Here is a 17,576-nt window from a genome sequence, read left to right as displayed (position 1 = left end):
TTTTAGGTAATTTAATAATATACATGTACAAATGTATTTATTAAGAATTAAAATCGTTCATCATTGGATTAACATTCAACTTAATGCATAAATTAGGTTGTTTAATGCTCCAATATTAATTATGTCCAACCTGAATTGAAGGCAAAATAATCTCTGAATAATTAACTTTTAGAAATAGCCAGAGATTCTAAACCAATAGTTTCCGGTTATTTTAAAATAACTTGGAACACCATAAGAAAACATTATGTAAAGCCACACCAGAGTGGATAGCTAGGTACTGAATCAGTACTACTGATGCTTTATAGAGGCCTTTTCACAGACTTTGGCATGTTCTGAAGTTTGTCATAAAATGCTTTATATTGATAAATGTAAACATTGGATCTAAAAAGCTCCAGTAACAAATCAAGAATAAAATTTAAAAAAGAAACAAGTAACACTCAACAGGGCTCGAACAACTGACCCCTAGAGTCCTGGAGTAAAAGTCTACCACTAAGACCACTCAGCCATCCATGCTCATACAATGACGAATGTATTTTATACTCTATATAAGCAATCCTCGTTGTTTAACAAAATATAACGACAACAACCGAACTCTCCAAAATTAACACCCTGTCTATCTTATGTAATTTTCAAAACTGAACTCCAAATATAAACGCTACAAATCGGTATAAAGTACGAACATGTAAACCTAGATTCTAAAACTCCAAACGTTCGGAGCGTTAGGATCGCGCTACTTTCGTACGCATTCATTCCTTATTTACTTTCATCAGTTTATTTATAGGTCATCGCTGCGTCTTCACGACTTCCTTATGTGCTAACCTGAGTTCGCCAGTAAAATAATCGTTATATAATATAGACGCTATCCGCGAACTAGGTGAACTGGAATTTTCTTTAGACCAGAAATATGTTAAATGTGAATATTCAGCGATATAATTATGGTATGTCAATAATAGAAATGTGTTTTCAACAATACCATGATATTATTTTTGATTAATTTAACAAGAATTATTCCACCATATTGACTAATGTATTAAGCATGAGCGCGATGATTCTCGACACTGTTAATAATCGAATCAAATAGCAATACCCGACAAACCACTAAAACAGGCTTGTTCGAAGAACGCGCGTATAAATATTTAAAATATGAACGGATACTTCGCGTGTGGCAGGTTGACTCATATGTTTTAATTTCACTTCCATTCTTCTTTTGCTTTTCTGTTTTGTATCTATAGGTTTATGACCAGCAATATGTAATAATGTAAAATAAGCCGCGAAAACTCCGCGTAACATCCCGTACTGCGTGTGATGCAGCTAAGAACTGCACAGAAAAAGACATTCGCTATCCTTGATCTCATTCATTGAACTCTAACTTTCACAAACTCCAACCACAATCAACGCCGTATATCTTTTTAAAATATATTTCTTGTTTGTGTTTAACGCGCTATAAATCCATTAATAACAACGAAAATATACTAAACGTTATATTTTTTTAAAGAGGAATTAATAAGCAAAAAGATAACGTATAAACCAATAAAGTCGGATGATTAGTTTTTGCATAAAACGGAATTTATTACAGTAAGGGTCAAATACTCGATTCAACTCGTGTCAATATACGCTCCGTGCTCAAAGGTAAATGTCAAACAAGTTAAAGTAAACATTACTTCGGAACATTTTAAGAATGTTGTAGCCCAATCATTTTATAGTTGATAATATCCATTTTCTGTTGAATTTAACATACCGATACTCGCATAAGAAATTTCAAACTTAAAAGTAGTTAAATTGAATGGAATGAACCCGACAGCAGTCATAACGATCAAATGTATGTGCATGCTTGTTACAGAGCTTGTTTGGTCCGTAACTTTGTAATTCCTTATGCAATTTTAAAATAACTTACGCTCGATTGTGTGTGTTTGTCATAATCAGCTCCGGTACTACTTAAATGTACCCTGGGTAGGAAAAATATAATAACACGTACACGGCCAATTAAGAATTGATTGGTCATTGTCGGCTCGGGTACTACTTAAATGTACCCCTGGTACTCCTAAATATACTTTAATGTACCCCGGGTACGGAAAATATACAAACACGTTTCTGGCGAATTTATACTGTACCCGAGTATTATTCCCGCCCAAAAATCGAAGTCGTAAAACACGCTGCGGAGTCCAAAAAATCTGTTAGAACAATACCTGCCTATACATGCTTTTTGAGTAGGATATTCGATAATAAAGAGGCCATTTTACAAAATATTGACATAAATATGGACATAATTAATTTGAAAAATAGCCGACAACGACCAATTTAGCGTTAAAATCCCCGGGTATGTTTCAGTATATTTACCGTACCCGGGGTACATTAAGTATACATGTACTTAAGAGAACCCGGGGTACATTTAAGTAGTACCTTAACCGACAATGACCAATCGAGCCTTACATACCACAAATGATAACCATCGACAGACAATGTGTCGCTCGTAACATTCAAGGTCAAGGTAACACTTAGAAGTCTAGAGTAAAATGGGAGAATTATAAGACATGTCTATACAGAAACTTTAAAAGCGCTTCCTATAAATGTTCCCACATGTACATATGAAATGTCGCAAGTATGACATGCATCTTACTCAACGTAGTCACACATTAAGGCCAAATATAATAAGGCTTGTCCCTATTTTAACTTCATCATTCTTCATGCAAATTTTTAAAATAATTTACCACAAATGTGTCGAATGCGCCATGAGCAACTGCAAAGGTCACACTAAAGGTCGAACATGTGCAAGGTGCGGCTTGTTAAACAGTTACAATCATTATTTACAATGGGCTTGACATCTTGCCAACAGGTATCTAATTAGTTAATACATGAATTTGATTTTTTACAACGTTTCTTAGAATGCGCTCCACAGATTTACTAAAGCTAAAATATACTATAATTAATTGCTGTGTCTAAAGATTTTATGTAAATCGTGACAAGTGAACACAAATAACACAACCAAAGCAATGAAATGTGCACCCTATAAACAATAACAATTGTTAATATACAATACAAATAAAATCAATATGGTATAAAATAGGTAAAAATATATATTATCACAACGTTAACAACAACATGGAGTGTAAACAAAGTGAGACCCTGTCTCATAAATATCCCTATTATGGCCTATTACCCGTCCATGTATACCTCTCAGAGTCTAAAATAGGTAATGTTCTCAAGTTCTTTCTTAAGATAAGAAGTACTCGTTAATAAAAAGACTCAAGAGTGTTTAAATGGGCCTGTTACATTGATTGAATCAAGCTTAAAGAGGTTTTAATTTGAATATCCAGTAATAGTGCATGTTAATATGTATACATGATTTCTAATGTTCTTGATTCAAAGTTTATACATTTATTCCCCATTCATTTATGAGCTGATTCCCCAGTCATTAGGAATGGGAAAGCTTCAAGTTCTTGTTCACAGTTTATGAGTTGATTCCCCAGTCATAAGGCATATGAGAAAGCTTGAAGTTCTTGCTGCTCAGCAACTCGCCAACTTGTGACCTCTTCTCACTCTCAGCCATGTGCTTGTGAACCCATTCTACCACCTGAAACATAGCAAAACAATGTGCCTGTTAACCCATTCTACCACCTGAAACATAGCAAACAATGTGCCTGTGAACACATTCTACCACCTGAAACATAGCAAAAAAATGTGCCTGTGAACCCATTCTACCACCTGAAACATAATAAAAAAATGTGCTTGTGAACCCATTCTACCATCTGAAACAGCAAAACGATTGTTCAGCCAGAGGGGGTAATGACGTGATAGTCAAGATGGCGTCGTCCATGCCGAGACAGTCATTTTTCGCCTATTTATACCCTTTATTACACTTGTTTAATTTTTAAACAACGCTCACTTTCCAGCCATATCAGGAAAAATGTGATTAGCGTTGAATTCGTATTAAAATTCACTTGATATCTCAACTTTACTGCCTGCGAATTTTCTTAGTAGAGCCCTAATTTGGACATCCCGCTAAGAAATTTTGCAACGAGTAAAGTCGAGATATTGAGCGAATATGACTATGAAATAAACGCCAGTAACTTTCTTACTAATATGGCTGGAAAGTTAGTGGAGTTTAAAAAATTAATATTAGTAATAAAGGGTATACAAGGGTGAAAAATACCTGCCTTTGCATGGACATCGCTATCTTGATAATCACGTGATTACCCCCTCTGTGTTCAGCTATATTCCCCTATTATGCCTGAAAAGATTAACCGGACACTGATTTATTCAACTGTTTTATACATGTATATATTTATTGTAAATGAACAATGCTGTAACTAGAGCATGCCCACAGTCAATTTCTTAATTTGAACACGCTATTTCATGGTCTAAGTTTCCTTTTGACCTTGAGCATGATCTTGACCTTTTAGGTAGGGAGACAGGGGATAAATGTGAAATGCCACCTCATCATGGTGGTCATTAGTGGCAACTAATTATAAAACGTCAATAGAGAAAAAGCTGTTTAATGGCCAACTTTGACCTTTGACCACTACATGTAACCTTGACCTTTGAGGTAGGGAAAGTTGTGTGACATGCAATATGTTGCCTCAAAATGATTGACATTTTTGCAGTTTATTCGAAAATACATCAATACATAGAGAATATTATGTGAAGTTTGGATAAACTTGATTTTTATCCAAAACTCACATAATATTCTATTTATCCTATTATTTCCTCCTATTTTCCATTAATAATTGTCAAATATCACATTTTTGACGATTTTGTTTTTTTCCGTAGTTGACAAAAATGTATTCTCCAATTTTTGGTAAAACCCAAATCTGATCTAAAAATAGAAATAATATAAAGCTCAAGTTTATAGGATCGTTGTTATACTATCGATTTTCTGTACCGTAATAGGATAAAAGACAAAGTTATGGCTGAGATTAGAAATGTCAAGATGTTTTAAGCCTAATTTAGCCTTAAACTTCTAAGAGTCACATTAACCTGTTTGTTGGCGAGACGAGTTTTACAAGCAGCAGATTGTCTTATGATACCTAACATTTATGCAAAGTTATTAAAACAAAAAATCAATATATGGTTAAAATATGGGTGAGAATTTCCCACTAGCTTTGCATCAGAACATTAAAATCCCCTGCACTTTGATATTTTTCACATAAATAGTTTTACTAAAGCATTTAAATTCCTATCAAATGTGAGCAAGGTTTTTTGAATAACTATTGCCATGCAGTCAAATGTGAGCAACTTTAAAAAAAAACCTATTGCCATACAGACTTCATTTTTCCTGTTAACTACTTCTGCTTCCCAGTCTCACCTCCTCCTTGTTCTTGCCAAAGTCCAGACTGTACCATTTGAGGATCTGTGACAACTTAATGGTCTTTTTGCTCATGTCCACCTGACAGCCATCATCCCCCTCTAGAAAGGACTCTGCAGCCAGCTTCAGTTGCTCATAGATGCCCTGGGAAAAAAAGAATGTCGGTAAAAATGCCAGAGGTAAAAATGCCAGATGTAAAGTGGTAAAAATGCCATAGGTAAAAATGTCATAGGTAAAAATGCCAGATGTTATATAGTAAAATAGAGTTTTGAGCAATATTCTTAAGGATATTGAGTATTGTAGGGGTTAAGTGAATGTTTAAAATCCGCAATTGATTAAAAAAAAAGTGCAGATAAATATTATGTACAAAATTTCAGTTGTGGGTTGGGGGGAATTTACTCTGTAATAAATCTATATATTATCGGCTCTAAGTTAAAATGCTTTAATAAGCTATACGTACCAATACATGCCTCATTTTATAATTAATGTAAACATAATCACCATCAAAACCCTGCTTGTTTGTCACATTGCTTTAATAATTTATTGTCCTCAAAAATCAAAAGATTCCATTACATCAATAAAAATAGCTTTTAAAAGGAATTTAACAAGTGTTATTTAATGACCGATTCATCAAAGAAACAAAAAATCCAAACCAATAAACAGAACGAATAAAGCACAATAACAAAATTATAGTCTAAATTTATTAGTGAGACAAGTAGAACAAAAATAACATGTTCAATAAGAAATGTTTCCGTACAATACTCAGTATCCTTAAAAAATATTGCGCAAAACTCTATTATATTTTTTTAACATCTGGCAATTTTACCTATGGCATTTTTAGCTATGGCATTTTTACCACTTTACATCTGGCATTTTTACCTCTGGTATTTTTACCTATGGCATTTTTACCTCTGGCATTTTTACCGCACACCGAAAAAAACACACATTTATTAAAGTTATTTTTTTATTGTTGGCCATTACTTTAACATCTCTGCTAAGCAAGATAACTGTAATTTGTTTGGCAAATACCAACAAGTATCTTGTGTCCAGCTTTACAGTTTCAGTTTTCTTTAATAGTTTTCTTTTGCATTCTTGCATGTTCAATAATAAAGTAGGGTATACTTTTTTAAGTTAAAGGATGAGAAACTAAACCGTACTTATTTGATAATTGGAGAAACTTAGCCCTACTGATTTGATAGGTGGAGAAATTTAACCGTACTTACTTGAAAGGTGGAGAAACTTAGCCGTACTTAATTAATAGGTGGAGAAACTAAGCGGTACTTATTTGATAGGTGGAGAAATTTAGCTGTTCTTATTTGATAGGTGGAGAAACTTAGCCATACTTATTTGATAGGGGGAGAAACTTAGCTATACTTCATTGGGGGAGAAACTTAGCTATACTTAATTGATAGGTGGAGAAACTTAGCCATACTTATTTGATAGGTGGAGACACTTACCTGTACATGTACTTATTTGATAGGTGGAAAACTTAGCTGTACTTAATTTGATAGGTGGTGAAACTTAGACATGATGTACTTATTTGATAGGTGGAGAAACTTAGCCATACTTATTTGATAGGTGGAGAAACTTAGCCATATTTATTTGATAGGTGGAGAAACTTAGCCAATCTTATTTGATAGGTGGGGAAACTTAGTCATAATTATTTGCCTTTAAATGTACTCACCTCAGAAGAGTAAGTTTTTATGGGTGGGCAACTTTTGGCCCCACAAACAAGTGCAAAGTGAATCAAAGGCTCGTGTTCTGTTAGTGCCACCTTTATACGAGGGTCAGAGGAACCAAATGGTCTTGTGAACATGCCTGAAAGTAATTGAATCAATATATGAACTATAAGAAAAAAATCCATCTGTTGTAAAGACAATTGTATGAACAAGTATTTTGTACAACAGATGTGATTTTTCTAGGTCAAAAGAACAAGAGCACCGCATAGTGGGTGCCAACGCTCGGCTGCGGGTGCAGTTTTGAATAAATGAAACCTTGTCAGAAGAAAAGATGTTTTTTTTAAAAGGTCACAGTGACCTTTACCTTCTACCTAGTGACCCAAAAATGGGTGTGGCGTGTAGAACTCATCAAGGTGCAGCTACATATGAAGTTTCAAAGTTGTAGGTGGAAGCACTTTGATTTTAGAGACAATGTAAAGGTTTTAGCACGACACGAACAACACAACGAGCTAGCTTTGACAATACCTCGGGTTTTCTCCGCAAACAGCCGAGCTAAAAATTGAACACACCAAGTTTGCAGAAACATCGATGAAAACTGAGGAGATCACAAATTAACATAACTGATTGAAGGACACCTTTTTAAAATCCATATCCCATGTCCATTTATAAGGAATGAACGTCGTATGCTTGATGCTTGTTTATTAAATGAAAAGACCAAAAGCCTTTTCAATGTGGTGCACACCAAACAAAGAATATAATTATTGAAATGAAAATCATGTTTTCTAAGGGATTAATGACGTAATGTATCAAACATCAAAAAATGCTAAGAAACAAAAGTTCAATTTAAAGAAGAAAAAAAGAAATTGAAAAACAGCCTACTAAACGTATAAATTGGGATTTCTTTTTCTGCATTGCAGAGCCCTTAAAAGTACTGATAACATACAATTATTGTGAAACATTCCATATAAATAAATGTGCTGAAAAATCTAAATGGTATGAGGTGTGTAATGCAAGATCTTACCAATTCCTTTTCTATTGGCCCTTAGGACTCCATTCTCGATATCCTGTAGCGAGTATTCATACCCTCCAATTATATACCGCACTGTGTTAAAGAACTGCAAAAATACAACACCAAAAGTATCAGTGAAACTATTGACTTCTCACCAAAGAAATGAACTTTTTTCTATACCAGTAAAGTGTGTGAATTAAAAGAGAAGATATGTAAATAAATTAAATAACTTCATAGGAATCTATTTTTGAAATATTTTAAGATGGACTTAATATGAGCACAGTTGTCAAATAACAATATCTTAAACAAATACAATTGTTGACACATAAACTTTGATACAGTCATATAATATCATGCAATTATAACTTTTGAACATAATAATAACAGGTCCAAAATATTCAGTCTATCAGCTGGGTACAATCCGTAACAGGCACTATTTGAGAAAGAAAACAGTATGGTAAAATACACATAATTGGAACATGTAAGCATAAGAATATGCATTATCTTAATTTCAGTCATTCTCATCATTCACTTTGTATCATTCACATACCCTTTATTTTACAAACTTATTGATCATAAATGATGACTGCTTATATTGAATTTTTCTTTTTAATGAAGTTTTATTCTAAACAAACATCCATTCTTGACAGAAAGTGTCGTCCCCGATCAGCCTGCGCAAGCTTATGTGGGACGACGCTTTACACACATGCATTAAGCTCCGTTTTCCAAAAGCGTGGCTCATCTTTATCTCATGTACTAGAAATTCAGCAGAAACTTAATATGTTGTCAGATCGTTTAATAGACAGGGACAAGGACTAAACACAGACAGAACCAACCCAACAGAACAATGTGACCACCATATTCAAGACACAATTTCAGAACATACCTGAACATTCAATATTTTGTGATTTGACATAACCAAAAATATTGCAATACATCACTTCAATACAATAATGTTAAGATTAATCTGCCACCCCCAAAATGATCTCTTTCTAAAGACATATTAATTTTGCTTAATGAAATTCTGTTAAGCAACAACTTTTTGTTCAGAAATACTGATAATAGAGCCATAAAGAGACAAATTCAGTCAAAGCAAAGTTATCACATTTATAGAACATTAATTATTTTGAAATAATCCCATACCTTGTACCTCTGCCAGAGATTCACTGGGGGCCCCATGGTTACATTGGCGTGTATCACAAGAGCGTTGTAAACATTGATGAAGAATGCCAACTTCTCCTCCCTCGACGCCTCAACTATCTGCACTCGCACCAGCTCCTTTGTGAGATGTATGTACTGTTCAAACTCGCTGCTTTCACCGATACCTTTGTAGTTAACTTTCTAGAAACAACCATGAGACAAGTATTTTACGAATCTATCATTAGATCAGTAGAATGCAGCCATCAAACTTGACATTTTCACCAATATCTTTGTATTTTAGTTTCAAGAAACAACAATGATATTATTAATTGTACAAATACAACATTTTATAATCAAATGTAGGGATCAAACTAATTGTTTTTAAGAAGATCTTTTACTTTTACAAACAGCAGCAGTACAAGTAAATGTGCTAAGTATATCCTGCATTTGTTTAAATTTAAAGCTCCCTCTATCAATTTGAACAATAATATCTAAATGAAAATATGTTCTTATTTTATACAGGGGTATTAAATACTATATTACAAATTATTCTGGTTTGTGACCTTTCATTGTTATTTTTCAGTTGTGCTCTTGCATGTGGTATTAATTAATAAATAGCTTTAATACTAAAAAATATGCCTAACCCCTAAACCATCTTGACTATACATTAATGATATTATACAATGTATCACAATTCTAACAAGCAAATCCAAAAGCATACCCAAATTACCATGTTAGCTTTTATATTTTACAAAGCTATCATGTTTTTGTTTAATTTTTATTTGAAGGAAAATGTTTTTCAGTTACAACTACCGGTACATCATGTATAACAAGACAAGAGATGTGTTTGTCAGAAACACAATGCCCCCTACTGCGCTGCTTTGAAGCCATATATTTGACCTTAGTTTGACCTTGAAGGATGACCTAGACCTTTGACCACTCAAACTGTGCAGGTTCATGAGATGCACATGAAATGCCAAATATCAAGTTGCTATCTTCAATATTAAAAAAGTTATGGCCAATGTTAAAGTTTTCGGCGGACAGACAGACACAATATATATGACATTTGACCTTGAAGGATGACGTTGACCTTTCACCAATCAAAATGTGCAGCTCCATGAGATACACATGCATGCCAAATGTCAAGTTTCTATCTTCAATATTGAAAAAACCCCATATATTTGACCTTGAAGGATGACTTTGGCCTTTCACCACTCAAAATGTGCAGCTCCATGAGATACACATGCATGCCAAATATCAAGTTGCTATCTTCAATATTGAAAAAGTTATTGCCAATGTTTAAGGTTACGAACGGACGGACAGACACCATATATTTGACATTTGACCTTGAAGGATGACTTTGACCTTTCACCACTAAAAATGTACAGCTCCATACCGGGGGCATAAAAATATACAACAAGGCTACAATGGTATTTGCTGGGAATTCTTATACTAAAGAAAAAAAGACTTGTTTGTTGGAACAAACTCTTAGGCTGTACCAATGGTTATAATAGTGTATGGTCATCTGAATTTTTTATCATTCTAAATTAAGCATGCTTTCAAAAAAGGTGTGTTAATACACATACACAGTAAGATTCTTACTTCTTGCATGGTTAAAGAAGAGTTGACATGTTAGAAGCAGTAAATACATATCTTCAAAATGCATAGCAGAAAATCTTAATTGATCATGCACACCTTAATATCGAGGATTATGTCCATGTGTGCCTTTTAGGACCAAAGTGTTTTTTAGCAAAAGACTTGTGTATGTCTACTGTACCTTGCCATCAGATGATAAGAAGCTATTGTAAATTTTCAAGATCAACTTCCTAATATCTTCCCCCAGTGCACCAGCTACAAAGAAGAGTGTTAACATTCACATTTGTTGAATTAATATCCCCCGCCAAATAAATTTTGTTTATGGGTGGGTGCATGTCCCTTGATATATGATATATTCCTCAACAAGAGATGTGTTAGTCAGAAACACAATGCCCCCTATTGTGCCGCTTTAAAAAAATAAATAATTTTGTTTTTTGTTTTTTTGACCTTTGACCTTGAAGGATGACCTTGAACTTCCACCGCTCAAAATGTGCAGCTTCATGAGAATGCCGCTTTAATTAAAAAAAATATTTTTTACCTTTGACCTTAAAGGATGATCTTGACCTTGAACTTCCAATACTCAAAATGTGCAGCTTCATGAGATACACATGCATGCCAAATATCAAGTTGCTATCTTCAATATTGAAAAAGTTATGGCCAATGTTAAAGTTTTCGGACGGACAGACGCCATATATTTGACATTTGACCTTGAAGGATGACCTTGACCTTTCACCACTCAAAATGTTCAGCTCCATGAGGTACACATGCATGCCAAATATCAAGTTTCTATCTTCAATAATGCAAAAGTTATGGCCAACGTTTAAGTTTTTTTTCAGACCGACGGACAGACTGACATACACACACACATAGACACATACTGACATACTGACTGACGGACAATTCAACTGCTATATGCCACCCTTCCGGGTCATAAAAAATACTAAAGTGTAGGGTAATTGTTTTTATGCATAGCAATTATCCTCATTGATATCCATATACCCAATAAATGTTATATGTTGAAATCATGTGGCCCTGAAAAGTTATATCATATAAAAACAACAAAGGGTAATAACTCTTATTTAATTAAGTGAAGGGTTATGGTTTTTGTGCATAGCACTTTTTCCCATTTATTTCTACACAAACATGAAGTTTCATGTTGAAATGTTGTATTGTATCTGAAATATAGCCCTGAAAATTTACATCAAACAAAAACAACAAAGGGCAATAAAAGAAAGTGAAAGGCTATGGTTCTTAAGCATAGCATTTCTTCTCATTGATATTAATACACAGATGAAGTTTCATCATGGAGTCTTGTATGATATCAGAGATATAGCCCTCAAAATTTACATCATACAAAAAACAAAGGGCAATAGCTCATATTTCAGAAAGTGTAGGGTTATGGTTCTCGTTCATGGCACTTCACCTCATTGATATCTATAACCTATGAAGTTTCATGTTGATAACTAATATAGCTTCTGAGAAATAACCCTGCAAAGTTTCGTGACAGATGGACGGACGAACTGACGGATGGCATGACGAACTGACAGAATGACGGATGGACAGACAATGCTAATTCTTTATCCCTCTGCCTTTGGCGGGGATAATAATGTTTAGTTAAAACATTCTGTATTTTGTTTTTGCGTTGATGACAGTTAAATTCTAGGTGTCTTCTTTATTTAAATACTCAAAATATAAACTCATTTGACATGCAAACATCTAATAAAATAATGTTAAAAACCATATTGGTGACCCTATGGTGGTAAATAATAAAGCTCCAAAGTAAAATATGTCCTTAGTACAATACTTGGTATAAGCTAATTTTTTGTACACCATACAATATCAAGAAGATGGACATGATGGCCCTTAAATGCTCACTTGTGGTATAACAATTGTAAATATTTGGCCCAATGACGTAGTTTTTTTTCTACACATGTGCCAGTTCTCCTAGATATGGTGAAGAAAGACATACAAAATAAATTTCATGGTAATTAGGAACGATATTACATATTTTAAGTGTTTATAATTAATATCCTAACCAAGATTGAGCCAAAAATGTGGTCTATAGAGTGTTGACAAAATCAAACTTCCTGACACACAAAGAACAATGCCTACTGCATTCACCATTAGACAGGTGGACAGACATTGACTGAATATATAAAAGCTCAACTTAAGAGCACTTTGAGATCAGGTGAATAATAAGTAAATGAAAATATAAAACAAGAGCACCGCCTTGCGGGTGCAGACCGCTCATCTATTTTCTTTTAAAGGTGAAGGGACTCTCATTTTCAATCACAAAGTAGGGAGAGGTGGAGTGAAGAGGGGAAGAGGGGTGTATAGTGTGGGGTGTGGACATTTATTACATTATCTTTCAAAAATGCGGAAAAAAATGCAAAAAAAAAATAAAATCGGGGGTGGGGGGGTGGGGGGGGGTGGGTGGGGTGGAGGGGTGGGTGGGTTGGGGGGATTCTTGGGTGCGATGGTTGGACGGTATTTCAAACATAAAATAATAAAAATAAATATTTGTGTTTTTTAACCGTTTCAAAAAAAATTAAAAAATTGGGGAGTGGGGTGGGGTGGGGAAGGGGGGGGGGGGGGGGGGGCGGTATAGTGTGAGGGTGTGGTGGTCATTTGTGAGATGATCTTAAAAAAAAAAAAATAGGGGAGGGATTCGAGGGGGGGAGGGGGGTGGGATTCTTGGGTGCGATGGTTGGACGGTATTTCAAACATAAATAATAAAAATAAATATTTGTATTTTTAACCGTTTCAAAAAAAATTAAAAAAATTGGGGGGGGGGGTATAGTGTGAGGGTGTGGTGGTCATTTGTGAGATGATCTTAAAAAAAAAAATAAGTATCAATCAAATCTAATCATAAATAAAGAAGTTATGGCAATTTTAGCAAAATTTAATAATTTGACCTTGAGAGTCAAGGTCATTCAAAGGTCAAGGTAAAATTCAACTTGCCAGGTACAGTAACCTCATGATAGCATGAAAGTTTTTGAAGTTTGAAAGCAATAGCCTTGATACTACTATCCCCTTATGATAGTTAATAAGTATTGCAAGTATGAAAGCAATAGCTTTGATACTGTAGGAATAAAGTGGACCTAAACACAAAACTTAACCAAATTTTCAAATTTCTAAGTATAAAAAGGGAACATAATTCTGTCAAAATGCCAGTCAGAGTTACATTACTTTGCCTGCACAGTCCCCTTATGATAGTTAGTAAGTGTTGCAAGTATGAAAGCAATAGCTTTGATACTTAAGGAATAAAATGGACTTAAACACAAAACTTAACCAAAATTTTCAATTTTCTAAGTATAAAAAGGGCACATAATTCTGTCAAAATGCACGCCAGAGTTATCTAACTTTGCCTGCCCAGTCCCCTCATGATAGTAAGTAAGTGTGCCAAGTTTGAATGCAATAGCATTGATACTTTCTGAGAAAAGTGGACCTAAACGAAAAACTTAACCGGACGCCAACGCCAACGCCGACGCCAAGGTGATGACAATAGCTCATAATTTTTTTTCAAAAAATAGATGACCTAAAAATACAGCAAATTGCAAATCAGCCCAACAAAATTCTAACCAGATCTTGGGTCACAATCTGAAGACCCAGAATTCAGTGCAGATGTGTCATCATCCTCCAGTAGGCGGTAGTATATGTCAGCATCCTGGAACAACTCCCCACCCTTCACGTGATGACCAAAATGCTTGTCAATCAAAGCCTGACCCATTTCTACAGCTCTTTCTCTGTCTGGAACATTCACCACATATATGGAACATTTATGAACAGGACCCAAAAAAACAGGAAAGGCACAATTGGGGCTGTCAGTCATATCTGACACATTTTTTAAATGCCTCACAGTTCACAGAAATTCTGACAGACAGATTTGTATGAAGATTCAATTACTTCAATATTTATTTCTGACTATCAATATGATTGTCAGACATTTTATTGAAGACTATCATAAGTGCTGAAATGCCTACGAGAGCTGCCTCATGAAAGTGCACTTCACTGTTTGTATTTCCATGCCAGTGTTATAGACCTTGGTCAGTGTCCTGACACACATTTTCAAAAGCATCGTTGACATGACAAAACTAATTTGAGTACCTGTAATTGTCTTATACATGTAAATATGCACTTGTACAAACAATTTAACAGATTTTTAATATATTGCCTTGTGCATTTTTTTTAAAACAGACTTCATGTATTTCCATGTAATAAAAGAGGCATAAGTTTGCTAAAAATGCAGACCACAATTATGGTCTAAGGGTAGTGACCTTCCACAAAGGCTGTGAAGACATTTGTGAAGTTTAAATTCAGACGATAAAGAGATATTAACTGTTGCATGTAATCTACTACAGGAGGATGCTGCTGACATATGTGCTCTATTTCCTTAAACCTTTTCCACTTAGATACATATTGTCACACATTCGTAGTCTCATAGAAAGTTATATTTAATTAAAAACCTTTCTAACTAGATTCAAGTTTTTAAGAGTTCATCTCAAAACCTTAGATACTGATGAGCAGCAAATAGCATAAAACTTGAACAGACAGCAAGTCAATCCCAGGCTGTTCTGGTTTTAGACTGTTTGCATTTAGCCAATTTCACTTCGCTTCAAAGTTAAAAAATTTTAAACCAATTTATTTGTATCTCAATTGTGAAAAAAGGCATAAACTTATTTAAACATGGACGAGTCAGTTTCCTGGGTGCAACCAGTACTTTCTTTAGTACCAGTTCTTTTAGGAGAGATCTAAATAATGCTCCAAAAGTGGTGATAAGACACGTGACCTCCCAGTGCCCAGCTGGACACCATATCTATCACACTACAGCCACCTTTCAACTATAGACAAATAGTTCAGTGTACAAACCAAGCTGTTTCGTTTTCACGACCCAATCAACAAAGTCTTTCCCACTGAATGAGTTTTTGTATGAGCGGAGGAGACCAGAGCGATGATCTTTGATGATTCCTGACTTTCTCAGATCTTGAACGAGTTCAGCATACTCATCAGGCTCACATACAAAGTCCCCTGGGTCTACAACAGAAAGATGATACATAGGTAAGATATGTCACAAAACCCTTTTCTTCCATTTTCAAAAGTTGAAAACTGCCATAAATGAAATACTCAAAATTCACCAAAATGGTGAAATTTGAAAAGCCTGACAATATGCTTTGAACATTTTTTTGCAATAGTAGTGTGACAATGTGGTCGATATCCCATGAGAAATTCTGAAAAACAGCTCACTGCACTCTAAAGAGATTGTTCACTACAAGTTTTACATTTGCAAGTTGAACAAAGGTTCACAATGGTAGAATCACAAAACCTGATAACATAGGCCAGCACACAAGGCAAAAAAGTTATTCACAAGTTTAGTGTAAAAGGATTGAAGAAATGATTTGCGCAAGTCTTGTTTCACAAAATACTCCATTTCATTATATCACATACCAGCAGATTTCACAGCTGTGCTTGGGTCTGGTATAGAAGGGGCATCTGGCCCTGGGGATGTGGTCTTCAAAACCTCCAGGGCTGCAGCGAAGTCTTCCTTGTTACTTACCTGAACATACATATAACAGGAAAACGAACATTACTTCAAAGAACATTCCCATAATAAAATTCAATACTGTATACAAACCAAAAAGTGCAAAATTTATAGTACACAATTAGTCACAGACATTAAACAGTAAAGCTACAATAAGGAATCAAGAGAAATCAAAACTAAAGCCATTGACTGTTCATATACATTTTTGTAATAATAACACTTCCCTTGAGAATTAAAGACAGATTATTCAAACTTCTTTATATTGACCCAAAAAGTGTACAACTTGGACTTGCATTTATAGTGATAGATATTATGAAATTAAAAATATTGATTAGAAATGATGTCACTTATTTGTATTCTATTTTTAGATTACATTTTTAGAGCGCCCTTTACCCATTCTTCCAAACCATTAAAATAATGACATTTTACTTTACCAATGTCTGCAGATCATCATTCCCACCGATGTGTTTCTCGTTAAAAAAAATCTGCGGAACTGTTCGCCTCTGGGTCCTTGACTGCACATCAGCCCTCACGTGTGGAAATTTATCTAAGCTAATGTCTGTATATGGCACACCAAGCTCTTGTAACGTGTTCTTGGCCCGCATGCAATGGGGGCATCCAAGGATTGAGTACACAATCACCCGTCCTTTTAACTCCATTTTAAAGTTGATTGATGAATGGAAGAGTGCTGCTGATATTAAAAATTCTGTAAAAAAAATTCCCTAATATTATGTTTAAAACTGTTAATTTGTCTTTATTACTTTTAACTATTCCTGTTTTTATCAATCTTGTACATGTCCTGAGTATTACAATATACGTCCCTGAAAATGGTATGAAAAATGGAACATGAAAAATCAACTGTACAACTTTATCTCTCTCACTATATCTGTTAAACTCTCCATAGAAATTATCATGATTATATATACTTGTCATATATCACAAGCATGAAATAAACAACCCTTTAACACACATTAGGATAAATTAAAGAGATTAAAGTGTTTCAGAGAATTAGCAATTAAAATCAACTCACCAAAAAAGGTATACTACTAATTTGCTTAGTCGCTGAATTTGATAAAAAAATCAAACAGCTACATTGTACCTTCTACAATAGAACTATTTTTTTTCTTTTGAATAATGATTATCCTTTTTGAGAATGTTGACCCAGACCATTTGGATTGGATAAGACTTGCTAGCAAATATCTTAAAATTGAGAATACAATTGTAATAAAGTTTAACTTAAAGCGCTGAAATCCACTAAAGGATGTTCTTTATTAATTTAATGTTGTGATTTATTTATTTTTTTATTTTGGT

At 34.4% G+C, this 17,576-nt stretch overlaps 1 protein-coding gene across 1 annotated transcript; it reads right to left on the bottom strand.

The window, feature by feature from the left end:
* Nucleotides 1-3,439: 3,439 nt before the first annotated feature.
* LOC127835167 (uncharacterized) lies at nt 3,440-16,946 on the bottom strand. The gene is made up of 10 exons (XM_052361475.1): nt 16,700-16,946; nt 16,172-16,280; nt 15,596-15,760; nt 14,309-14,476; nt 10,908-10,981; nt 9,134-9,331; nt 8,003-8,096; nt 6,987-7,120; nt 5,303-5,446; nt 3,440-3,571 (listed from the first exon to the last, which is right to left on the bottom strand). The coding sequence occupies exons 1-10, from the start codon at nt 16,922-16,924 to the stop codon at nt 3,449-3,451; spliced, it is 1,434 nt and encodes a 477-aa protein (XP_052217435.1). The 5' UTR covers nt 16,925-16,946; the 3' UTR covers nt 3,440-3,448.
* Between the last annotated feature and the right edge of the window lie 630 nt (nt 16,947-17,576).

This window comes from Dreissena polymorpha, chromosome 6, assembly GCF_020536995.1.
Source record: "Dreissena polymorpha isolate Duluth1 chromosome 6, UMN_Dpol_1.0, whole genome shotgun sequence".
Classification (NCBI taxonomy): Eukaryota; Metazoa; Mollusca; class Bivalvia; order Myida; family Dreissenidae; genus Dreissena; species Dreissena polymorpha.
The sequence above is the reverse complement of the archived record's forward strand: the minus strand, read 5'-3'. Positions and strand labels throughout refer to the sequence as shown.